The 24,708-nt window shown below is 35.8% G+C and overlaps 1 protein-coding gene and 1 pseudogene across 4 annotated transcripts in view; one reads left to right on the top strand and one right to left on the bottom strand.

Annotated features, from left to right (window-relative positions):
* Positions 1–24,708, top strand: part of GALNT13 (polypeptide N-acetylgalactosaminyltransferase 13) — a 534,707-nt gene that overhangs the window by 57,166 nt on the left and 452,833 nt on the right. For all 3 annotated transcript variants that reach the window (XM_082690946.1, XM_082690944.1, XM_082690945.1), the window contains one exon: positions 22,106–22,351. In XM_082690946.1, coding sequence (XP_082547072.1) covers positions 22,210–22,351 — 142 coding nt within the window. In that variant the 5' untranslated portion in view covers positions 22,106–22,209. The remainder of the gene's footprint in view (positions 1–22,105; positions 22,352–24,708) is intronic.
* Positions 105–1,994, bottom strand: LOC309843978 (60 kDa heat shock protein, mitochondrial pseudogene; annotated as a pseudogene). Its single transcript has 2 exons — positions 1,299–1,994; positions 105–1,076 (listed from the first exon to the last, which is right to left on the bottom strand). The product of its transcript is annotated as a 60 kDa heat shock protein, mitochondrial pseudogene (transcript).

Genomic DNA, 24,708 nt, shown 5'->3' with positions numbered 1-24,708 from the left:
CTGAGGACCTCTGCCTTGAGTTTCCTCTCACAGCTCATTAATAATGGTGAAGCATTATTCTAGGAAATAGAACCTGCCTCCTCCCACATCACCTCTTCCTCCACTCATTGCACCATTCCAGGGCCCTTTCCTTCTTGAAGAACTCCCGTGATTACAACTTCTGCTGTAGTTAACAGAGAGGCCACCTCAGCTGCATTCAGTAAAACAGTTCTCACAGTCTTGGTTGGATCAGTGGTTCCTTTTTTTACCATATTCACAGAGTCTCAAACATGGTGTCATAACCAACTTCTGAGGAACTTCACGTAATTTTCTCAACTGTCAGTGCTCTTTCAACACCTGAATTCTTAGCAGTGCTTATTGCAGGAATTTCGAGTGTCTGCTTCATAATTTCTGTACCAAGTTTTGGATCTTCATTAGGTGGAGTTATTGAATCCAAAGCTGGAATGTGCCAAAGCAGGGCACAACCCCCTTCCCAGAACACTGCCTGCTTCAACAGCAGCTACTGATGGCTCTGAGGGCACCTGCAACCCTCCCTGTCTTTTCATGCACTTTCTTACCACTTTTCTCACTGCTCTTCAGCCCAGCTACTCCATCTGAGAGTTTGCCAGATGTTCATTCAGCTTTTCCTTTTCACTGGTTGTCGTATCTAACTGCTCAATGATTTCTTGAATACGTTTCTCAGTTTGGGCCTTGTCATCTTTTCCTTTAAAAGCATGGCATCATTTTTGGCCACAGTGACCTCTCCAAATTTTCCCAAGTTGTGAGGTTAAACATCTTTAAGATTCAAAGTTGATCCTTCTTCTGCAAACATTGCACCGTCAGTAGCAACAGCCACATCTTTAAGCTAGTTCTTTGTATTGTCACCAAAACCTGGAGCTTTGACTGCTACAACCTGAAAACCCAACTTTTGACCTATTCAGAACCTGTGTACTCAGAGCTTCTCCATCAGTATCTTCGGCAGTTATGACCAAGGGCTTAAGATGAGCATTGGCAGTTTCAAGAGCAAGTACAATGGACTGGACACTAGGAATTTTCTTTTCACTTGGTAGAACATAGGCATCTTGGAATTTACATTTCTGACTTTTTTCCTAAGTTTTATTTTAGAGAGAGAGCATGTGCACGTGCAAGTAGAGGGAGGGCAGAGGGTGAGTGAGAGCAAGATGGAGAAATACAGACTCCCCACTGAGTGCCAGAGCCCAACTTGGGGCTCGATCCTACGACCCTGAGATCATGACTGGAACCAAAATCAAGAGGTCTAAAGCTAAAACTGACTGAGCCACCCAGACACCTCCACATTGTTGAGCTTTTGATGTATTAATAAGGTATGGAGAAATACAACCTCAATCAGACTTCATACCTTCAGTGATTTCTAATTCATCATTTCCATCCTTTACTATGATGATGTCCTTTCTCCTAAGCATTTTCACTGCATCAGAAATAATGTTGCCAATTTCTTTGTCTCCATTTGCAAAAATCATGGCAACCTGAGCAATTTCCTCAGCAGTTGTTACAGAGGCAGACTGCTTCCTAAGTTCAGCAGTTACAGCAGCCATAGCTAGCATTACACCTCTCCTGATCGCCACAGGATTAGCACCTTCACTAATCTTCTCAAAGCCTTCTTGGCAGTCGAGCATGCCAGGGCAGTAGCAGTCATGGTGCCATCCCCAGCCTCTTCATTTGTGTTACTGGCAACATCTTGAACACGTTTAGCACCAATATTTTTATATTTATCTTGTAAGTCAATAGACTTTGCAACAGTCCTGCCATCTTCTGTTACTCTGGGAACATCCCCAACTCTGTTAAATCATCACTGTTCTTCCCTTTGGCCCCATAGTAATGGCTACAGCATTCACTAAATGGTCTACGCCTTGAAGCGTTAAGGCTCGGGCATCGATACCAAATTTTACATCTTTGGCACAGGCCCGAGTGAGATGAGGAGCCAGTGCCCTAGACACTGGCCTAATTTGGCAAAGGACCGTTGGTAATTGAAGCATTTCTCTGGAATGGTGGCAGGGTGTGTGGGCAGCGAGGCAGGCATTTAGAAGCCAGTGAAGGCATAAAATCAGTACTCTTAACAATGTTGCCCCAGAAATCTTAATCTGCAAAAGGTCTTTAATTTTTATCTAGAATTGCTATATTATAAGCTCAGTGAAGTACGTTTTCCCAACCATCTAGCACAGGGATAAGAGCACTTAGGCACTTGAGTTTGCCAAATAAGTAAAATAGCTTATGTATGAATGAATCTTAAATGCTTTTCTCTTTTCCAGTTGTATTAAATTATTTTGCTCATCATCACAGTGTGCAGTGTTAGCAATGGCTAACATGTATTGGTTAGCTACCGTGTGCCAGTTCTTATGATTCTCATTATATATATATTATATGTATTATATATAGTGTATATAATAGAGTCAGACAGCTATATATATAATATGTATAATCGAACCAGACAGTTATATATAATATATAACTTGTTAGGTTATGGTAAAGATTATATATATATATTTATATTAGGTTATGATAAAGATTACTTATATATAAATATAAATATAAATATAAATAATCTAAATATAAATAATCTAATACAAGTAGGTATTACGCTCATGGCCATTTTGCAGACTTGCGAACAACTGGGTTTAGCCTAGGCAAATTAATCTCTCCAGTATCTCCCAATGAAAGGGTGGTGGAGTTGGTACTTGAATCAAAGTCTGCTGAATACCCCTAACTGTACCATATAGGGGTGGATTTCTAGAAAACAGCAGCAATAGCAATGCAACATTTTCTGTATTTCCAGCTCTTTTATACAAACGTTTATTGTTGTGATCCTTTTCTATTGTTTAGCCTCTTCATTATCTCAGAACTGTAACATGACTGTAATCGCAGTCTTTCTTAGGAGTCAGCAATTATCGTTTTGGTTTGGTTTGGCATATGAAGAGAGAACCGAGAATATGCATTCAGGGAGCACGTGGGCATCTCAGCTGGTTAGCTGTCCGACTCTTGATTTTAACTCAGGTCATGATCTCAGGGTCCTGGGATCAAGCCCTGTGGCAGATTCTGTGCTCAGCGGGTAGACTGCTTGAGGATTTCCTCTTTCTTTTTCTGTCCCTCCCCTGGCCACACTCTCTCCAAAAAAAAAAAAAAAAAAAAAAATGCATTCAGGTATTCAGGTTTGGGCTAAGAGAAAAGGAGCTTCTGTAAAATGGCAAGAGGAGATAATGGAGGAGTATTGGGATGGCCAGGAGATATGGTGCGGTCTCCACAGAAGAGAGAGAAAATACAGGGAAGTTGGGGAAAGAATAGTAGAACAACTGTCAAATACATCCTGCAGAGCCAATTGCAAATTGAAAAGAAAAATCCTAGCTAGTGTCTTTTATAAGGGAAAAAAAAGGGGAGAATATAGAGAGGAAGTGAGATGAATGAAAAAGTAGTACAAAAATGTGATGAAGAGCAGCATGACTTAAGTATGATCAAAGAGAACTATAACTTCATAAAATGAGAAGAGGGAATAACAGGAATTAAAAATGGCATAAAGAATAATATCCAGTGCATCAGTAATAGCTTTCATTGATTCAGATTGCTGCCTTTGTAGGTATCCGCCAGAAATGTGAAGCAAAAAGAAAAATAAAATGTTGATTGCTCTTCTGCTGGGTGGAGCCTAATGGATGTGGAAAATCTGAGAATTTTTATACTGATGATGGATTTTTGCAGGGGGGAAATCATACCAATATTTTCTTTCCCCATTTACGCACTGTTTTATTCCGCTGAAATTAATAGATAAGAGATTTTGGAATGGAGTACACTTACTGATTTGTTTGGTTGTCAGTCAGTGGTTAGAATGTATTTACTATGCTTATCAGAATCAAAAGAAAACATTATAACCATTCAGCCGCATGTAGTGGAGCCTTTCCTTGGACAAATCAGATGTTATTGATCTTAAAGTTTTATGCTTTTGCTATTTGAAGTATAAAGCTATAAAAGCTTTGCAGAAAATTTATGAGTTATTTGCTTTTAGAATTTGAACCTTGATTCAAAAATAAACTGTAATAAGGAAAACTGTCGATTAATAAATTGTTTCTCACTGCTCTAATGTAAACTATAAAGATCTCATTTCTAGAAAAGAAATCTAACAATTAAGGTAAAATTGAAGTAGGGCGATACTCATTTTTGTCCTCCCCGACCCTGTTCCTCAGCCTTCCTCTGTATTCCCCATAGCTCATTTCTGCTAAATAATACTGGAAGAAAAATTGTCTTCATAAGTTGATTTAATTGGCAATGATTGGTACAGAGTGATAAATGGACATACAATTTATATGACCCAGGGACATAATATTATTTAACTATTGCATTAAAATGAGAATTAAGGTCATTTAAAATAGCATTTTTAGATTAGACATTTAAAAACAGACTACAGGATTGATTACCTTTCTTATATAGTGTATCTTTTCTTAAAATTTTTCTTTTGTCTCAATAAAAACAAGTAATGGGGTGCCTTCTTTTAACAGTTTGTTTTTTTGCTCATGGTAATTTGATTTCTGAATCTGATTACTTTTGTCATTAACTCAATAATGATTTTTTTCAGGTTACAGTATACTATTGATAGGAGACCATGTTTTTCTATAGCAACAATCACTGTAGTTCTCAGGTACTTCAGTTAGTATGCTGTTTTAATCTAAATCATGTAGAAGGGAAGAACCTTTTGGGGTTCAAGAAGGTATGTCTCTAATATATTAAAATTTCTTTACATATGTGAAATAGAAGATTCATTTGTGTTGTTTCTTCTGTAAAAATTTAGTCGGATTTGATTAAATGTAGGCTGCAACAGTAACAGTGATAAGAGGTGAAGTAGTCTTCCCTAATTTCAATTACTGCTTTTAAATACTGGGCCTGATGGTTTTGGGAAAATATTTATTTGATACAAAAACCATAAATCCAAGTAGAAGAAGATAGTTCCTGAACCTTGCATGAGACTCCAGGTTTGGAAGGTTAGCTAGTTTTGTAGAGTTTTAATAGAATTTAACATGGGTGTAAACTTTTATTTTCCAAAGTCACATAGATTCTGTAACTCTGGAGACTTCTGGATATAAGAGAGAAAAATCTGAAAACAGAATACTTAAATCAAACTTTATTTTATGGTATTTTAAAATTTTTAATTAACTAAAAAATTTATTCATTTATTTTAAGAGAGGGTGGGGAAGGGACAAAGGGAGAGGAGAGGGAGAGAGAGAGAGAGAGAATCTCAAGCAGATTCCCTGCTGAGCATGGGCCTCCCCCACTCCCGACATGGGGCTTAATCCCAGGACCCTCAGATCATGACCTGAGCTGAAATAAGTAATCAGACATCTAACCAACAGAGTGACCCAGGCACCCCATAAATCAGCCATTATTTTAATAAAAAGTTCTGCCCTTCTTTTCATTCTCATTTACTCTGTTTTATGAACAACTTTTTGACAATCCTTTGAGTGTGATAGTTTGTGACACTTCATTATAACTGAGTATGCCCCCATGTACTCACATATGCACGTGCACAAGTGTCAGAGAACTAAAGATTTTATTCTTTATCACTATTACATGGTGCTTTTCTTACTTGTTTTCAAATAAAACACATATTTCCTATAATTCAGATAATATATGCTATTTCTGGATAATTTGAAAAGTAGAAAAAATGATAAGAAGAGTTGTAAAACAAAAGAATTCACATATCCTCACCTATTCTTCCTAGTACTTTTATAAAAATAAGTAAAAATAAAAAATAGTTGTGATTATAGTGTTAAAACAACTATGTATGTTAATTTGTTGACTTTTATAGTATCTTGTAAGCTTTTTTCATGTTAGTGCAAAATTGCATAAGTTTCTAAAAGCAATATAATATGCTACCAATTGGTTATGTATCTATTTTGAATTCTTAATGCCATCATACCATCTCCCTTTAATATGGGGTTTGGTTTTTATTTTTTTCTTATTTATATATTTTTTAAAATTTAAATTCAAATTAGTTAACATATAGTATAGTTATTGGTTTCAGGAGCAGAATATAGTGATTTATCACTTACCTACAACGCCAGGTGCTCATCCCAACACATGCCCTCCTTAATGCATACCACACATGTAGCCCATCCCCCCAACTACCTCCCCTCCAGCAACCCTCAGTTTGTTCTCTAGAGTTAAGTGCCTCTTATGGTTTGCCTTCTCTGTTTTTATCATATTTTTCCTTCTCTTCCCCTATGTTCATCTGTTTTGTTTCTTAAATTCTACATATGAGTGAAATCATATGATATTTATCTTTCTCTGACTTGTTTCACTTTGTGTAATATACTCTAGTTCCATCCGTGTTGTTGCAAATGACAATATTTCATTCTTTTTGATGATTGAGTAATATTCCATTTTATGTCGTACATATGTATGTATGTATGTATGTATGTAAATACCGCTTCTTTATCTCTTCATCAGTCGATGGACATTTTGGCTCCTTCCATAATTTGGGTATTTTTGATAGTGCTGCTCTAAACATGGGGGTGCATATTCCCCCTTTGAATCAGTGTTTTTGTATCCTTTGGATAAATACCTAGTAGTGCAATTGCTGGGTTTTAGGGTAGCTCTATTTTTAAGTTTTTGAGGACCCTCCATATTGTATTCCAGAGTGGCTGCACCAGCTTGCATTCCCACCAATAGTGTAGGAGGGTTCCCCTTTCTCTGTATCCTCACCAACGTCTGTTTTTCATGAGTTGTTAATTTTAGCCATTCTGACAGGTACAAGATGGTATCTCATTTTGGTTTTAATTTGTATTTCCATGATCATGAGTGATGTTGAGAATTTTTTGTGCGTCTGTCAGCTATTTGTAGGTCTTCTTTGGAGAAATGGATGCTCACGTCTTCTGTCCTCTTCTTAACTGGATTATTTATTTTTGGGGTGTTGATTTTGAAGAGTTCCTTATAGATTCTGCATATTAGCCCTTAACCTGATATGTCATTTGCAAATATCTTTTCCCATTCTGCTGGTTGTTTTAGCACAGCTTCACTGTGCAGAAGCTTTTTAGCTTGATGGAGTCCCAGTAGTTCATTGCTGCTTTTGTTTCCTTTGCCTCCAGTGATGTGTCTAGTAAGAAGTTGCTATGGCTAAGGTCAGTGGGGTTGCTACTTGCTGTCTTCTCTAGGATTTTGATTGTTTCCTGTCTCACATTTAGATTTTTCATCCATTTTGAATTTATTTTTGTGTGTGATGTGAGAAAGTGCTATAGTTTCATGCTTTTTCATGTGGCTGTCTGGTTTTCTCAACACCATTTGTTGAAGAGACTGCCTTTTTCCATTGGATATCCTTTCCTGCTTTGTCAAAGATTAGCTGGCCAGAGTTGTGGGTCCATTTCTGGTTTCTCTGTTCTGTTCCATTGATCTCTGTGACTGTTTTTGTGCTAATACCATACTGTCTTGATGATTACAATTTTATAATAGAGTCTGAGGTCTGGGATTGTGATGCCTCCTGCTTTTCTTTTCTTTTTCAACATTACTTTGGCTATTCAAGTTCTTTCATGGTTCCATACAAATCTTAGGATTGTTTGTTCTAGCTCTTTGAAAACTGTTGGTGTTATTTTGATCACGATTGTATTGAATTTGTAGATTGCTTTGGGTAGTATAGACATTTTAGATATATCTGTTCTTCCAGTTCATGAGCCTCGAATGTTTTTCCATTTCTTTGTGTCTTCTTCAGTCTTTTTCATAGTGTTCTGTAACTTTCAACATACAGATCTTTACCTCTTTAGTTGCTCCTTATCTTGTGTTTTTTGGGGCAATTGTAAATGGGGTCAGCTCCTTGCTTTCTCTTTCTGCGGCCTATTATTGGTGTATTGAAGTGCAGCAGATTTCTGTATATTGATTTTGTACCTTGCAACTTTGCTGAATTCCTGTATCAGTTACAGCAATTTTTCAGCAGAGTCTTTCAGGCTTTCTACATAGAATATCATGTCATCTGTGAGGAGTGAGTGACTTCTTCCTTGCAGATTTGGGTGCCTTTTATTTCTTTTTGTTATCTGATTGCTGAGGCCAGGACTTGCAGTACTGTATTGAACAGCAGTGGTGAGAATGTACATCCCTGTCTTGTTCCTGCCCACAGAGGAAAAACTCTCAGATTTTCCCCATTGAGGATGATACTCACTGTGGGTGTTATATATATGGCCTGTATGATGTTGAGGTATGTTCTTTCTATCCCTATTTCTTGCAGGTTTTGTATAAAGAAAAGATGCTGTATTTTGTCAAATGCTTTTTCTGCATCTATTGAGAGGATCATATGGTTCTTATCCTTTCTTTCATTAATGTGGTGTATCATGTTGATTGATTCGTGGATATTGAACCACCACTGCAGCCCAGGAACAAATCCCACTTGATCATGGTGAATAATCCTAATGTACTGTTAGATTCGATTTGCTAGTATCTTGATGAGAATTTCTACATCCATTTTCATCAGGGATATTGGTCTGTAATGCTCCTTTATAGTGGGGTCTTTGGTTTTGGGATCAAGGTAATGCTGGCCTCATAGAGTGAATTAGTTTTCCTTTCATTCCTATTTTTTGGAATAGCTTCAGAAGACTAGGAATTACTACTTCTTTAAATGTCTGGTAGAATTCCCCTGGTAAGCCATCTAGCCCTGGACTCTTGTTTGTTTGGAGATTTTTGATTACTGACTCAATTTCTTTGCTGGTTATAAGGTCTGTTCAAATTTTCTATTTCTTCCTGTTTCAGTTTGGTGGTTTATATGTTTCTAAGTATTTATCCATTTCTTCCAGATTGCCCAATTTGTTGCCATATAATTGCTCATAATATTCTTTTATAATTGTTTGTATTTCTGTGGTGTTCTTTATCTCTCTTCTTTCATTCATGATTGTGTTTATTTGGGTCCTTTCTGTTTTCTTTTATAGGTCTGGGTAGGGGTTTATCAGTTTTGTTAATTCTTTCAAAAAACAAGCTTCTGGTTTTGCTCATCTGTTCTACTCCTTTTTTGATTTCTGTATTATATATTTCTTCTCTCATCTTTATTACTTCCCCTCTTCTACTGGATTTAGGCTTTGTTTGCTGTTCTTTTTCTAGCTTCTTTAGGTGTAAGGTTAGGCTGTATATTTGAGAATTTTCTTGCTTCTTGAGGAAGGCCTGTATTGCTATACACTTCCCTCTTAGGATCACCTTTGCTGGGTCCCAAAGGTTCTGGAGTGTTCTGTTTTTATTTTCATTTGCCTCCATGTATTTTTAAAATTTCTTCTTGAATTTCCTCATTACCTGTTAATTCTTTAGTAGGGTGTTCTTTAACCTCTATGTATTTGTGGCCTTCCAAATTTTTTTTCTTGTGGTTGACTTCAAGTTTTACAGAGTTGTGGTCTAAAAATGTGCATGGTATGATCTTAATCTTTTTGTACTGACTGAGGCCTGATTTGTGACCCAGTATGTGATCCATTCTGGAGAATGTTCCAGTTGTACCCAAAAAGAATGTGTATTCTGCTGCTTCAGGACGAAATGCTCTGGATATATCTGTTATGTCCATATGATCAAGTGTGTCATTCAAAGAGATTGTTTCCTTGTTGATCTTCTGCTTAGACCATCTGTGCATTGCTGTGAGTAGGATGTTAAAGTCCTTTGCTATTATGGTATTGTTATTAATGAGTTTCTTTAAGTTTGTTATTGACTGATTTATTTATCTGCCTGCTCCCAAGCTGGGGTAAATATTTACAACTGTTAGATCTTTTTGGATAGACCCTTTTCTTATGATATAGTGCCCTTCTTCATCTCTTATTATAGTCTATAGTCTTATGGTTTAAAACCTAGTTATAGTCATATATATATATTTTTTCTTACAGTCTTTGGTTTAAAACCTAGTTTATCCTATATAAGTACGGCTAGCTCAGCTTGACTTTGGTGTTCATTAACATGTTAGATGGCTCTCCACCCCTCCTTTTCAACCTGTAGTTGTCTTTGGGTCAAAAATTAGTCTTTTGTAAGCAAAGAATTGATGGGTCATGTTTTCTCATCCATTCCAATACCCTGTGTCTTTTGATTGGAGCATCCATTCCATTTACATTCCAAGTAACCATTGATAGATAAGATTGTAGTGCCTTTGTATTACCTATAATGACTCTGTTCCTGTAGATTGTCTCTGTTCCTTTCTAGTCTTTGTTGATTTTGGTGTCTTTCCAACTTGAAGGGTCCACTTAAGTATTTTTTGCCACGCTTAGTGTTTAATGTTCATGATCTCCTTTAGTTTTTGCCTGTCTTGGAAACCCTTTATTTTTCCTTCTATTCTGAATGACAGCATTGATAGATATATAGTATTCTTGGCTACATATTCTTCCATTTAGCTTGTTGAATAGATCATTGCTACTGTCTTCTGGCCTGCTAAGTTTCTCTGGACAGGTCTGCTGCTAACCTTCTAGGATAAGGACTTTTTGTGCCTAGCTTTTAGAATGACCTCTGCTTCTTTATATTTTGCCAGTTTCACTGTGATATGTCTTGGTGTTGACTTGTTTTTGTTGATTTTGAGGGGAGTTCTTTGTGCCTCTTGGACTTGAATGCCTATTTCCTTCCCTCAACTAGGGAAATTCTCAATTATGATTTGCTCAAATAAAGCTTCTGCTCCTTTTTCCCACTCTTCTTCTTCTAGGGCTCCTATGATGTGATTATTATTGCACTTTATGGAAGATCTAACAATTGTAAATATTTATGCCCCCAACTTGGGAGCAACCAGATATATAAATCGGTGAAAAACAAACTGAAATAAACTCATTAATAACAATTCCATAATAGTAGGGGACTTCAACATCCCACTCACAGCAATGGACAGAAAATATATACATATGTATATGCATGTGTATATGTATATGTGTATGTATATGTGTGTGTATATGGGATGTATATATGTATCTGTATATGTCTATATATATGTGTATGTGTGAATATATATATATATATATGTATATATGGTCACAAATCAGGCCTCTGTCAGTACAAAAATATTAAGATCATACCATGCACATTTTTAGACCACAACTCTGTAAAACTTGAAGTCAACCACAAGAAAACATTTTGAAAGACTACAAATACATAGAGGTTAAAGAAATTTTGAAAGACTACAAATACATAGAGGTTAAAGCACATCCTATTGAAGAATGAATGGGTAATGAGGAAATTAAAGAAGTTAAAATACATATGGCAATATACCCTCTTCCACATGTACTCCAGGAAGGGAACCGTTCGCTCCCAGTGTGACCCAGGGAATCCCCACACCACAGCATCTTGCCTATGTGCTGCTCTCTCTCCCACTCTCTCCTTCTCTCCCTGACTTCTCTCTGTGAAAAGGCTTTCCCTCTACGGCACTGAGGCTTTTCTCAATTCAAATCTCTGAACCTTGTTTCTGCCACATTCTCTCCTTGCAGTTGTGCAGATTGTTTTCTTAATGCTCGGATCGATTTCCTTGTTCAAAATGATTTGATGTTGACCTAGCTGTGTTTGAAGGATGAGGCAAGTCCAGGATCACCCTACTACTCTGCCATCTTCTCTAATATGGGTTTTTTTTACAGAGTTTTCCAGTAGAGAAATTGTTGTTTCAAAGTATATGATTTTCCAGAGGGTTTTCCAGTAGAGAAATTATTGTTTCAAAGTATATGATTTTCCAGAGGGATTTCCAGTAAAGAAATGATTGTTTCAAAGTATATGGTTATTTTTAAGAAGCTAGATAAAAAAATCATTTATTTATTTATTTATTTATTTTTTAAAGATTTTATTTATTTGACAGACAGAGATCACAAGTAGGCAGACAGGTAGGCAGAGAGAGAGAGGAGGAAGCAGGGTCCCTGCCGAGCAGAGAGCCCAATGCAGGGCTCGATCCCAGGACCCTGAGATCATGACCTGAGCCGAAGGCAGAGGCTTAACCCACTGAGCCACCCAGGTGTCCCAAAAATCATTTATTTTTAATAAGCCAACTTCTTTCCAAAGAAGTTTTTATCATTTTACATTTTCACCCACAAAGTAAAAAAGGACTCATTTCATCCTAAAATATAATTTTATCAAAACCAGTATTTAATTTTAATATACAGTTCTTTAATTCACACAATCCTTAATTAAATTAATTAGTAGATTTTGCAGACAACAGGGAAAATGTTGCCTTGTTTTCGGGTTGGTTGTTCATTTGCTTGTACATGTAATGGTAATCTCTGCTCAGCTTTTAAATCTTGTTTCCCTTTCTCATGTACTTTTGGAAAATTTCTTTAATTGATAATGCTTCTATATTTTATATTACTGGATTATATCCTCCATTATATTAGATTGCTTTATATTGATAAACAAGTTTAGTCATTAACAATTTTGTAAGACAAGATTGCTTTGCTAATAAGAATATGAATTTTCATTTTCATTCTTTGAGTATATGATAATTTTACTTTACTGTTAATTAACTGGGGACTAATTAATCAATATTCTGATTTTTAATTCTTTATTTACTTCTTCCCTTTAATTGCCTGTTTTAAGGCACTTAATTTATGACTAATAACTTCACCAAGAAGGTTGCAGGAAATAAAAAACATAAACTCAAGCTGCAAATCAAAGTAATAAGTAAGTATATGGTAGCTTTATTAAGGTGTTTTTTTTGAGTGGAGGATTTTGAATATTTTACCTGTTAATACTTCTTCACTCTGTTTTTGGGAAGTATGTGCATTTCTTTCAGGTATCATTAAGGTAAAAATAAAACCCACTATATTAAAATATTCAAGCAAGCAAATAAAATTTTATTTATGTTTGTGCATCTGTATGATAAAAATTTGGAAAGGAGCACTTGCCAGTTTTGCTTCTGGGATTTCTTGTGGCTAAATCCCTGTTGCATCCTCTCCTTTGTGCTGTTGGCATCCTTTTGTGCCCTAGAGTTCTGGACTTTTCTTTGACTTTACTTTCTTTATGTCTCCGGCTAATTACCAGCTGGAGCAGAGTGATTCTGATATAATTTTAAAGATGATTTAATATGGTTTTTCATTGTCTTCTACAAATAAATGCTTTGGAAAGAAAGCCTAGACAAGGAATAGCTGTAAGCCTCCACATTTCAAATAAGGATCATTCATTCCTTACATGTTTTGTTATGAAGAATTCAAAAGTCTTAAGGCCAGCTAGGAAGCTGAGGTTAAGATTTTCTAATGGTTTAATGTCTCAGTGGAAACAATTATTTTCTTTTTAATCATGTGAGTTGTGACAAAAGAGGAACAGCTCACTGGCGGATGTCTGTTGGGAACTGTCTAAATGCTCTATTGTTGTCTTAAATCCCTAGGTCTTATATCCAGTTGAACATTTTGAATTTCTGTTTACCCCTCTTGATAACTATTAATGAAAAAACTTAAACTTCTGTTATGCCATATTATAAGATGAATACTAAGCTGCATTAAATAACTGAAACAAATAAATGGTGAACACCTTTTGGGTTGATGAATACATTTTTTTTTTTAAAGATTTTATTTATTTATTTGATAGAGATCACAAGTAGTTAGGGAGGCAGGCAGAGAGAGAGGGGAGGAAGCAGGCTCCCCACTGAGCAGAGAACCCATTGTGGGGCTCAATCCCAGGACCCTGAGATCATTACCTGAGCTGAAGGCAGAGGCTTAACCTAACACTGAGCCACCCAAGTGCCTCTATGAATACATTTTTAATTTTTTTATTTATTGTATTTTATTTTTGAAATATTTTATTTATTTCACAGACAGAGATCACAAGTAGGCAGAGAGGCAGGCAGAGAGAGAGGGGAGGAAGCAGGCTCCCCGCTGAGCAGAGAGCCTCATGCGGGGCTCAATCCCAGGACCCTGGGATCATGACCTGAGCCAAAGGCAGAGGCTTAACCCACTGAGCCACCCAGGTACCCCATTTTTTTTAAACTACTTAATTTCATTATCTTCTTGAGGGTCATGAATAGCTTTTTACAAGCTTTCTTTTTGAAGACTTAATTTCATTATATTTTATTGATAACCCATTGCTTGTAAAGTCTTATTAACATATGCTTTAGACTTTGCCATTCATGGCATCTTCATAAAATGCATATTTGTGTTTACAATCATGACTACGAAGACCAACGTAGAACAGACTGTTTTGAGAAGTGGCATCTGCCGCCTCGTAAATATTCTGTGTAGCATTTCATTCTTCTTTCAATCTCTACATGCTCAATAATTTTGTTACTACATTGTCCTAACATTAATAATTATATATAATAACTACATTAAAAAGAGCTTTGCATTTTGGAATCATTCCTAGTGTTTCAGTTTTCTTTGAGTGATAGTACTTCTAGGGATATGCTCAAGAGAAAATAATACATTGTGTCCATACAAATATTTGTGCATGAATGTTCATAGCTGCCTTATTCATAATAACCAAAAAGTGGAAATAATCCAAATATATACCTACTGATAAATGAATAAATAAAATGTGGTATGTCATACAATGGAATATTATTTGGCAAGTAAAAGACAGGAAGTACTGGTATACACTACAGCATGTATACATCTTGTAAATATTATGCCAAGTGAAGAAGACAGTCACAAAGGAGCATATGTTGTATGATTCCAATTAAATGAAAGTTCATAATGGACACTTTGGTAAGAGGCAGAAATTAGAATAGCAGTTACCTAGGGCTTGGGGCCCTGTGAAAATTGGGAGGTTATAGGGAAAGGGAGCTGTTTTCTTTTGAGGTAATGGAAGTGTTCTAAAAGTGTTTGTGTAGAGCTTTGTGACTATACTACAAGCCAATGCATTGTAAACTTTAATGGGTGAATTATATGGTTTGTAAATCTTCAGTAATTTTTTAAAAAAAGAAGTTAAAGCAGTGTGTCAAGGTGGTGATAGTGGCTTGGTCTAGAGTGGCAGCGAAGGGATCAGTGAGAAGTGGGTCAAATCTGAAAGCAGAGGCAACAAAATTTGCTGCAAGATCAAATAGGGGGTGTAAAAAAATGTTGCACAGGAAACAACAGTTGTTGACAAGGATGCAGAAAAAGGGGAACCCTCATTCACTATTGGTGGGAGTGCAGACTGGTGTAGCCACTCTGGAAAATGGTATGGAGGTTGCTCAAAAAGTTAAAAAAACAAAAACAAAACAAACAAACAAAAAAAACAAAGTGAAACAAAATGACCCAGCAGTTGCCCTACTAGGTATTTATCCAAAGGATACCTAAATTCTAATTTGAAGGAATACATGCACCCGAGTGTTTATGGCAGCATTACCAACAAATTATAGAAAGCCAAATTATGGAAAGAGCCCAGATGTCCATCAACTGATGAATGGATAAAGAAGATATGGTCTCTGTCTATCTATCTATCCATCTATCTATCTATCTATAATTTAATATTGATCAGCCATAAAAAGAACAAAATCTTCCATTTGCAGTGACATGGATGGTGCCAAAGAGTATTATGCTAAATGAAATAAGTCAGAGAAAGACCAATACCACATGATTTCACTCGTGTGGATTTAAGAAACAAAACAAATGAGCAAAGGGAAAAAAAATAAGAGAGACGAATCAAGAAACAGACTCTTTAACTATGGAGAAAAAACTTATGGTTACTGGAGGGAAAGTGAGTCAAGGAGGGGTTAAACAGGTGATGAGTATTAAGGAGGGCACTTGTGATGAGCACTGAGTGCTGTCTGTAAAGGATGAATCATTGATTTGTATGGATGAAAGAAACAAAAAAGTATAATGTTTTTGGTACCATACCAAAAAAAAAAAAAGAAGTATAACGTTTTTTGACATAGCCTGTGCTATGTCAAATCCTGCTTAGGAGTTATGTAATATGTTGCTTAAGGATTGACCATTGAATTGGTCAATCTGTATTGACTGATTGGCTGTGATTGTGTCAAATAAGGTTTCCATATGGTGGCAGGGGCCAAATCCTTTTGGGTTTAAGAAAAAAATATGAGGTTAGGGATATGGGATATGTAGGCAGTGGGTATACATAATTCTTTCTAGAAGTTTTGTATTAAAGGTGAGCAGGGTGCTGGAGGAGTAGCTGAAGAGGGATGTGGGGACAAAACAGTTTATTTTAAGGTGATTATTCATACAGCATCTTTGTATGAATAGCATTGACTTAGTAGAGAAGAAACAATAATGCAGAAGAGACAAGTGCACTCCGTCGGTGACATCCTATTGCACTCCTAAAGGGACAGTCATCCATTGTAACACCTGGACCTACAGATTTAGGCTTGGCAGTCATAGAACAAGCAGGCTGATACATTCAACATGGCAGTAGGCAAAATACTTTTTTGATTGTTTATGTCTTCTCTGCTAAATGTAGAAATGTAGTTATTGGCTAAGAGGAAGAAGTTTGGAGATGGCAGTCTGAGGAAGGCAGACAATGTGCAGAAGTTTCCTGATGGATGAAGATTGATTTGAGTAGGAACTGTTCCAAGATGGCAGCAAAGCACTGAGTAGTGGGATGTGAGTTTATAGCATGAAAAGGAGAACAGGCAGCTTATGGGGGGGGGGGGACTCTTTCTAGATCAGGTTCATCTGTTTGCAAGTAGGAGTGGAATAGGAGAAAGTCTGATTAACCTGCTTATTAGTTTCGTATAGCTGCCATAAGAAAGTATCGCAGACTGTGTTGCTTACACACAGAAATTTATCTTCTCACAGATTTTAGAAGCCTATAATCAGTGTGTCAATGGACTTAATTTCTTTTTTTTAAAAATTTATTTATTTGACAGACAGAGGTCACAAGCAGGCAGAGAGACAGGCAGAGAGAGAGAGTAAGGGAAACAGGTTCCCCGCTAAGCAGAGAGCCCGATGCAGGGCTTGATCCCAGGACCCTGGGAACATGACCTGTACCGAAGGCAGAAGCTTTAACCCACTGAGCCACCTAGGTGCCCTAGTGGACTTAATTTCATTCTGAGGTCTTTCTCTATAGCATGTAGATGGCTGCCTTCTCTGTTTTCACATGATCTTTCCTCTGTGTCCTAATGACCTTTTTTATAAGGATGCCCATCATTTAGATTAGGACCAATGTGTATGATCTAATTTTGCCTTAATTACCTCTTTAAAGGCTCTATCTTCAAATATAGTCACGTTCTAAAATACTGGGGGTTAGGACTTCATATATGAATTTTTGGGGATGGCTGTGGCAAAATTCATAATAAACTATAACAACGGGTGCTAGAGTTTTAAAAACTTAAATATATTTGAGTGAGAAATGGAATATATAAGACATTTGAAATCTTGTTCTCATATAACTTACTACTTAAGATGAACAGATAAGAAACAAATTATAAAAAACGATTAATCTTTTAATATGTTTGGGGGTATTAGGTACAAAGAAGAAAGATAAATGAATTAAAGAAATACAGCATGACTGAGTTGTGTGTGTTATTTTATATAGGTTGATGGAAAGCTCTCCAAGATTTGACATTTGAGCAGGAAGTAAGAAAGAACTGAAGGAAATAAGAGCAGGGAGCCGTGACCATGTCAGTGCACAGAGAAAACAGCACATGCACAGGCCCTGAGGCAAGGTGTATGTAAGAAACAGTCTGGAGACCCAAGTTTCTGCCACTGAGAACACAATTAGGAAAAGAGTCAGAAAGATACTAGTCAGGGAATCAAATGATAGGTACACAAACAGTTTGCTTTTGCCTTAAGAAAATGGGGTATAATTTATACAGAATGAAATGCATAGCTCTTAAGTCTATGATTCAGAGTTTTGACAATTGTCAAATCCTGTGTGACTCTTCCTGATCATAAACCCTACTAAATATATGTGTGATTATTAAATATAAAACACTATAACTTGTAATACAGTTATTAATATTAAATATATTCATGATGATGATGATCTTGTCTTCCGACCCCCTGAATACATACATATTGAATTTATGCTACTTCTGAAGGGATGGGCTAAGAGAATTCTCACCCTTTTGATCATGTTCATGATGTTGATAATATTATTGTTACTACTACTACTACTAACTAATGTATATTGAGTCCCTCCTGAGTGCCAGGTACTGTTACAAGAGTTTTGCGTATATCAGTTATTCAGCACTCACCATAGCCTGTTCACATTTTCTGATTAGGAAACTTAATCGAGGCACACATTTAAGCACATTTAAGCAACTTGAATTAAGCCATACAACTAGTGAGTACTGGAATGCAGATTCAACCCCTGGCATTCTAACTCTGCACTATATAATTTAAATCTTATGCTAGGTTGCCTCCCAATAATCAAATTTTATGTTATGAATATTCCACTTTCTTTAGTTTAAAAGCAAGTGAGGGCTGTTCTTTCCTTTCTGTTCCACTGTTTCCACACAGGCATTCGTTTAATATTATGTTGCTTCTTTCTCTCTTAGTATATATTCCCATGTGATTTTTGTAGTGGATCCTTTGGTTTAGGCTGGGGCAGATTTCCTTAGCTCATCTTTATTTTTGATTTTCATTCATACATAGATCAGTCTTCTTGTCAAGCATACCTGTGACTAATGCAGGGTACTTTTTTTCAGTGCTTACACATTAGATTTATCAGTCCATAAACCAAATTCTGCAAATTTGTCCAGTCATCAGCTCTCAAAAGCTCCTGCACAGTTATTTAAAACATCTGAAGCATGTTGGTGCCTGGAACTTCTGGGAGTACTATCAGCAGTCTTCTGCTAGCTCCCAGGATCCTTTGACAACCTCACAAGGTAGATTGGATAGATTTGTACCTATTATGCAATTTTCTACAAAATAAAATGAGTACAGATAAACATGTCTAGTGGCAACTAACTAGACTCTTTATGCAAGTAATAACTTCAATTCAAAAACAAAAAAACTCTTTATCCTTATTTAAAACATATGTACCAAACTCCTAAGCTTTGTCTAGATTTTTTAATTTAAAATTTATTTTTGATAAAAAAAAAGAAAATGGTGCATATCGTCAAATCATGTAATATGTCATAGAATATCTGACTGATAGAAGAAAAAGAGAAGCAGTCAGACTAACAAGATAGTACTTGATGGTTTTCTTTTATAAGTATTCCTACCTAGATCAATACTATTACAGAGAGAAATAATGTGCTCCAGAGATACTGAAATGGTTAGGAAAGGGGCTGTGTTTTCAGATAGAAGAGCCTGTAGTTTATGCAAGTTAGTCGTGTTCCACATTGGCTTGGCAAGCCAGTGATATTGCAGAACTTGGATTCAGTCTGAGAAACCGAGAAGTGTTTGCAAATTAATAGAGGCTTACTGGAATAAAAACACAATACAGATGCTGATTCTCTTAAATAAACCTCGGCTGCCAACTGTGTTTATGGTGGTTACTGTTAACTGTGTATGTTGTACCTTCCTTCTGCTCAATCAGTTTTGTTCTCATGAAGAGTATTGGGATACAATATATGAGATTACTATTATACAAGTGTCAGCAGATAAAACTTACAAATGATAAGATTTAGTATTTTTTCAAGGTAGAGATGAAATTCAAAAGTTGAAATATATGAGGGAAGACTTTCACAAACAAAAAATTTAAACAGCATTGTCATTTTATCATTAAAATAGTGAGGAGACTTCTCTCAGTGCTAATGGCTTGATATATAGCTCTGTCAGCCTATGAAATTAGATAATTTGAGTAATGCTTGAAGTGGCAATAAGATATGATTTCGACTTTCTATTATAACTAAAATTTATATTAAATTCTGAATAACCTTAAATGTTAGGCTATTAGGAAATGTCTTATCTTAGACATTTTAATATTTAAGTGATTTCACATTTTTTATTATAATAATGTTTTTTATATTTTCTTTTAAAAATGTTCTCATGTGTTATATCACATAAGCCTTACAATATTTTATGAGGTGAATACAACAGGGAATATGTTATAGTAAAGGCAACGAAGCACAGAGAGGCAAATGCCTACCCAAAGACATCTTTTCATTTTATGACAGAGCCAGGGATGGTGTTGTTTATGCCTTTTATTATAGATCTTTATATAACATATAGGATCTTTTATTACAGGATCTTTTAAGATATTCCTGTCTTAAATCTGGGGATGGCCATTTGGTAACCATTAGCGTTATGTATACTTTCCTGTGAGACTTTTTTCCACAATAAACTGAAGGGGACTGCTTCATCATAGGACTGAAGAAAGATAAAATAGCTTGAATTGTTTCATATCTCATATTCAGTAAAGCATGCAGAAAGTAACAGGAAAGATACATAGGGGAATTATTCCCTTGTTATCAGGTTTAGAGGCTGAGTTCCAATGTTTAGTTATAATATTTACAAAAAGTGAAGTTAAAATGAAATAAAATAGATAATTAATGTGCCATTTTTTTAAGAAAAATAATAAGCAAATAGGTAAACCCCATAAGTCATATATTCCTTCAGTTTGCAGATTTTGCACCTTTCTTTCTTTAATAACTATATGCTGAATAAATGTAAATTTAATGTAGATCGTGAAAATAGTCTCTTACAATTTTTTCAGCTGTCACTTTATGTAAATTTTGAAATTATTGTGAGTCTGGGTAGTTTGTAACAGGCAGCAGCATTGGTGTTGCTTTATCATGCAAAGTCAGCTGCCATTAATTTAAAGAGCTTCTGCTTCTGCAAATTGCCTTTGATGTTTTTATTTTGAGACAAATATTTATGAAATATTTCAAGTATCTTTGTATTTAATAGCTCTTCTTCCCAAATATCTTTCAAGGCTATGTTACTAATTCACATCAAAGATTTTATATTTAAGTTATTATTGTATTTTATTTTATTTTTTTAGAGAGAGAGTGAGTAGTGCAGCAGAGGGAGAGGGAGAGAGGGAATCCCAAGCAGGCCAACATGGGCTCTATCTCATGACCCATGACCCTGAGATTATGCCAAGCTGAAATTAAGAGTGGGACACCTAAGACTGAGCCACAGGAGCCCCACAGTTGATGTTATTTTAAGTGTAACAGATGATCTGAGAATATTTTTGGTTTGTTATACTTACTGTACATGACTTAACTGTAACTTTATGTAAATCAATTGACCAGGCAGTTCCTCTCTTTATAGTATAAATGAAAGAAATATGTTTATGATATTAATTCTACACTTAACTTTGAATATCTCTCAATACTTGTGCAATTACCTGTTATGCCTTTTAGAATTCTTGCTTTGGTTATTTTAAGTCACTTTAAACTAGTATTTTGTTTCCCCTCTGATACTTTTTTTGAGCATACATGATCCTTTCTAAAATATACATTTGTTGTGGATACTTTCTGCACAGTCCAGATGGGGTTTTTGAGGCTATGTAGCTGATAACTAATTTCATGTAATGGTCCTTTTTGAGAATTCAAGAATTTTTGTTTTGTATGTTAATATTAATAATTATCTGCTTTGCAATACTTTACAAGCATTATTGTGGTTAGTCCTCATAACAATCTTTAGGTTTGGCCTTGCTACTCTCATTTTATAGGTGAGGAAACAGAGGCTTAAAAGGATCCCACAGAGGGGCCCGTGGAGGGTGCGGTCGGTTAAGTGTCAGACTTACGGTTTTGGCTCTGGTTGTGATCTCGGGGTGGTGAGGTCGAGCCCCACGTCTGGCTCTGTGCTCAGCAGGGAGTCTGCTTGAGATCTCCCTTTCCCTCTGCCCCTCCTGCTTGTGCTCTTCCTCTCAAATAAGTAAATAAATCTTTAAAAAAATTTTTTTTAAGGATCCCATAGATAAGAGGTCACTAAACATAGGCCTGTCTGTGTATAAAGGTAGTTTTTAACTACTATTATATATTGTATTCCAGGATGATTTCTATTTCAGCAGTATTGGCTCCTCAAAAGTGCTGAATCAGGATAAATTCGGGGCTGCTCTGTGTGACAGCATGGTGCTCTGCTGAATATCATCATAGGGCTTTTGAAGAAAAGAATACAACCTGAAGAAATCAGATAGTTGTCGCATGCCTGGCAGAGTAGTGACAGATCCAGGATTAGCTGTTAGAATTTTAGCCACCTGGCTTGCTTACAGTTTTCATGTATTTAGGCTTTTCATTCTGAATTTGAAGGCTGAGTGAGGATATGTATGTATGGAGACATTAAATAAATCATCTATTTCATGTTATATTTCCTTTATATGGACAACAAACTATGCAATAATGAAATTTTCTTTTCCCCCCTCCTCCTTTTTTTTAATACAGTGGGATGCATCCTGCTTTTATCTTGGAGTTCACCCCTGTGGCTTGGAGTTATCACTGTAGCATCTGTCTTCGATCTGTGTGTTAACTAGAAATCAAAAGAAGACATGAGGAGGTTTGTTTACTGCAAGGTGGTTCTGGCCACTTCCCTGATGTGGGTGTTTGTTGACGTCTTCTTACTTCTGTACTTCAGCGAATGTAACAAGTGTGACGACAAGAAGGAGCGATCCCTGCTACCAGCACTCAGGGGTAAGTGCTTCTGAAGCAAATGTTGCTTTTATAAAGATGAGAGTTGTGGTGACTCTTGACGAAACTGTGAAATAGGGATTTTGTAAGCTGTTGAGTTAGAAGAGCATTTTGGCAGAACTATTAGTGTACATTTACCCATGGGAAAGCTACTTTCTTTGCTCGGCCTCAGGGGTCTTGTTGGAAGAAATGAGACGAGTTAGCTAACCTCTAAGGTACCCTCCAATTCTAATAATTCCAATGTTCTGTGACTGTGTGGAAAGAACAGGGTAGTGAACATTCAAATTGGACAGAATTTAAAATTTAGGCTTCCAGAAGCAAAAGCCCTTAGAGGCTAAGTACATAACATAAAAGGGAAAAACTACTAAAGTGAGATGGTGGGGATTTTAACAAAATGTAAGGACACATGACACCCTTACAGACTTCTAAAAACAATAAATGAACAAACAACTTTTTAAAACAAAACACATATTGATGGCCAGATTTGATCTGCGGGTACCAGGTCGTTGCCCCATAATTCCAAGTACATGATAAAGTCATGTTAACGTAGTATTTCCTTCTTTAGGAAGGAATCAGTTTCCTTTTGATTTTTCCCTTCTTTAGGGACCAGTTTCAGTGATTACATAAGAAACAATGATTTTTATAAAAGCTGATTTATTAAGTCAAGCCGTAGGGATTCATTTTCTGCAGTTATTTCAAATAATTTTCTCTATGCTTTTTGTTGACTTTTAGATTCATTAAAAAGTTTCCATAATACTCCTCATATAGGAGTGCTTCTAATGTATATAGGACGCTTGAAATTAGTTTTATTACCATTGCCTTAAACATTGGTTTTCTTAAAATCTAGTTTACAGTAATTCTCTGCTTAGCAAATTTTCTTTATAAATATGATAAAAAGTAGGCTTTCAATCCCATTTCGAATGTTTGTACCTTTTAGAAAAGTAAATCTAAATTACTGACTTGAGTTTTGCATTTGCTTAATGGATGTAGTTAGCTTTTAATGTGACAGATATTTTTGAGGTTATTAATCAAAATATGTGAATAAACAGAATTTTATTGTTACTATTTGGTTATATGAGGGTTAGGAAACATAGAAGATCATTTCCAAAAGTTAGTTTTTAGTAAGAGTATTTTGAACTTTTTTTTTCACTTTAGATTGCAGTAATGCTTTTGCTCAGTTGGAGACATTCTATCTTCTTATTTTCCAAAATGAGTTTCTCTCACTGTAATTTTTTTGACTGGCACAAAAAATGGAGAGAAAGTGCTTTCAAAGTGACAGTGCCTAGACCCATTTAGGTAGTTTATATACATATTTTATGCCTTTATACTAGAATTATTCAAAGATTAATAAGTCTATCAGTTTTTGATAAATGAACATGGGGATTGATATGTTGACCTTTGGTTAAAATCCCAGAAAAATATTCGCCTTCTCTGCTTCTTTGTTGAATCAATTGAGCTACTGGTTGGCCGAAAGTGGATCTCATCAGTTTGGAACGATCGCTTTGTCATTTGTTGAATAGGGACATCTAGATTGGTCACAAAAAAATGTCATAATCTGATTCAGCAAAACTATGACAGCTTATTCTGCGAGTACCAAAAAATGTACAGCTTTGCTGATTTAAGCCCTTAATGCTCAGTCTTAAATCTCAAAATGTGAAATTTAAAGATACAAGGCAAAATTAGTAATTTTTCCTTACACTTAAGTTGTAAAATTAAACTACATTCTCTGTATTTTTAAGGCTTGTTTAATGTTGTACATTAATATTTGTCTTGAATAAATGGAAATAGACTTTAGGGTTTTATGTTTATTTTCTATTGTTACTTTTTATTTTATTTTATTTTTGAATTATTAATTTTTTATTTTTTATAAACATATATTTTTATCCCCAGGGGTACAGGGTCTGTGAATCATCAGGTTTACACACTTCACAGCACTCACCAAAGCACATACCCTCCCCAATGTCCAAAATCCCACCCCCTTCTCCCAACCCCCCTCCCCCCAGCAACCCTCAGTTTGTTCTTCTTTTTTTAGAATCTTACTTTATTTAGTAATCGTGCCACATATTTAAAATGATATTTTATTTACAGGCAGACAATGCTGTACAAACTGTACTTGACTAAAAATTTAATGTTCTGCACATGCTACATGACTTAAAAGAAGTTGTGTTTCTGGACTTATGTGTCCCCATTATTAAAAAAAAGTGGGGGTTTGGACTAGGTGGTTTCTCAGATCCCTTTTATACTAAATTTTAAGCAATGTTAAGTACCCACTACTGGCATACACTATGAATTAATTTTGAGACACATTTATTCATTTATTTATGAATTCGTCAATTATTTAAGTGCCTATTGAATCAACA

Source organism: Mustela nivalis (genome assembly GCF_964662115.1).
Source record: "Mustela nivalis genome assembly, chromosome: 11".
Classification (NCBI taxonomy): domain Eukaryota; kingdom Metazoa; phylum Chordata; class Mammalia; order Carnivora; family Mustelidae; genus Mustela; species Mustela nivalis.
The sequence above is the reverse complement of the archived record's forward strand: the minus strand, read 5'-3'. Positions and strand labels throughout refer to the sequence as shown.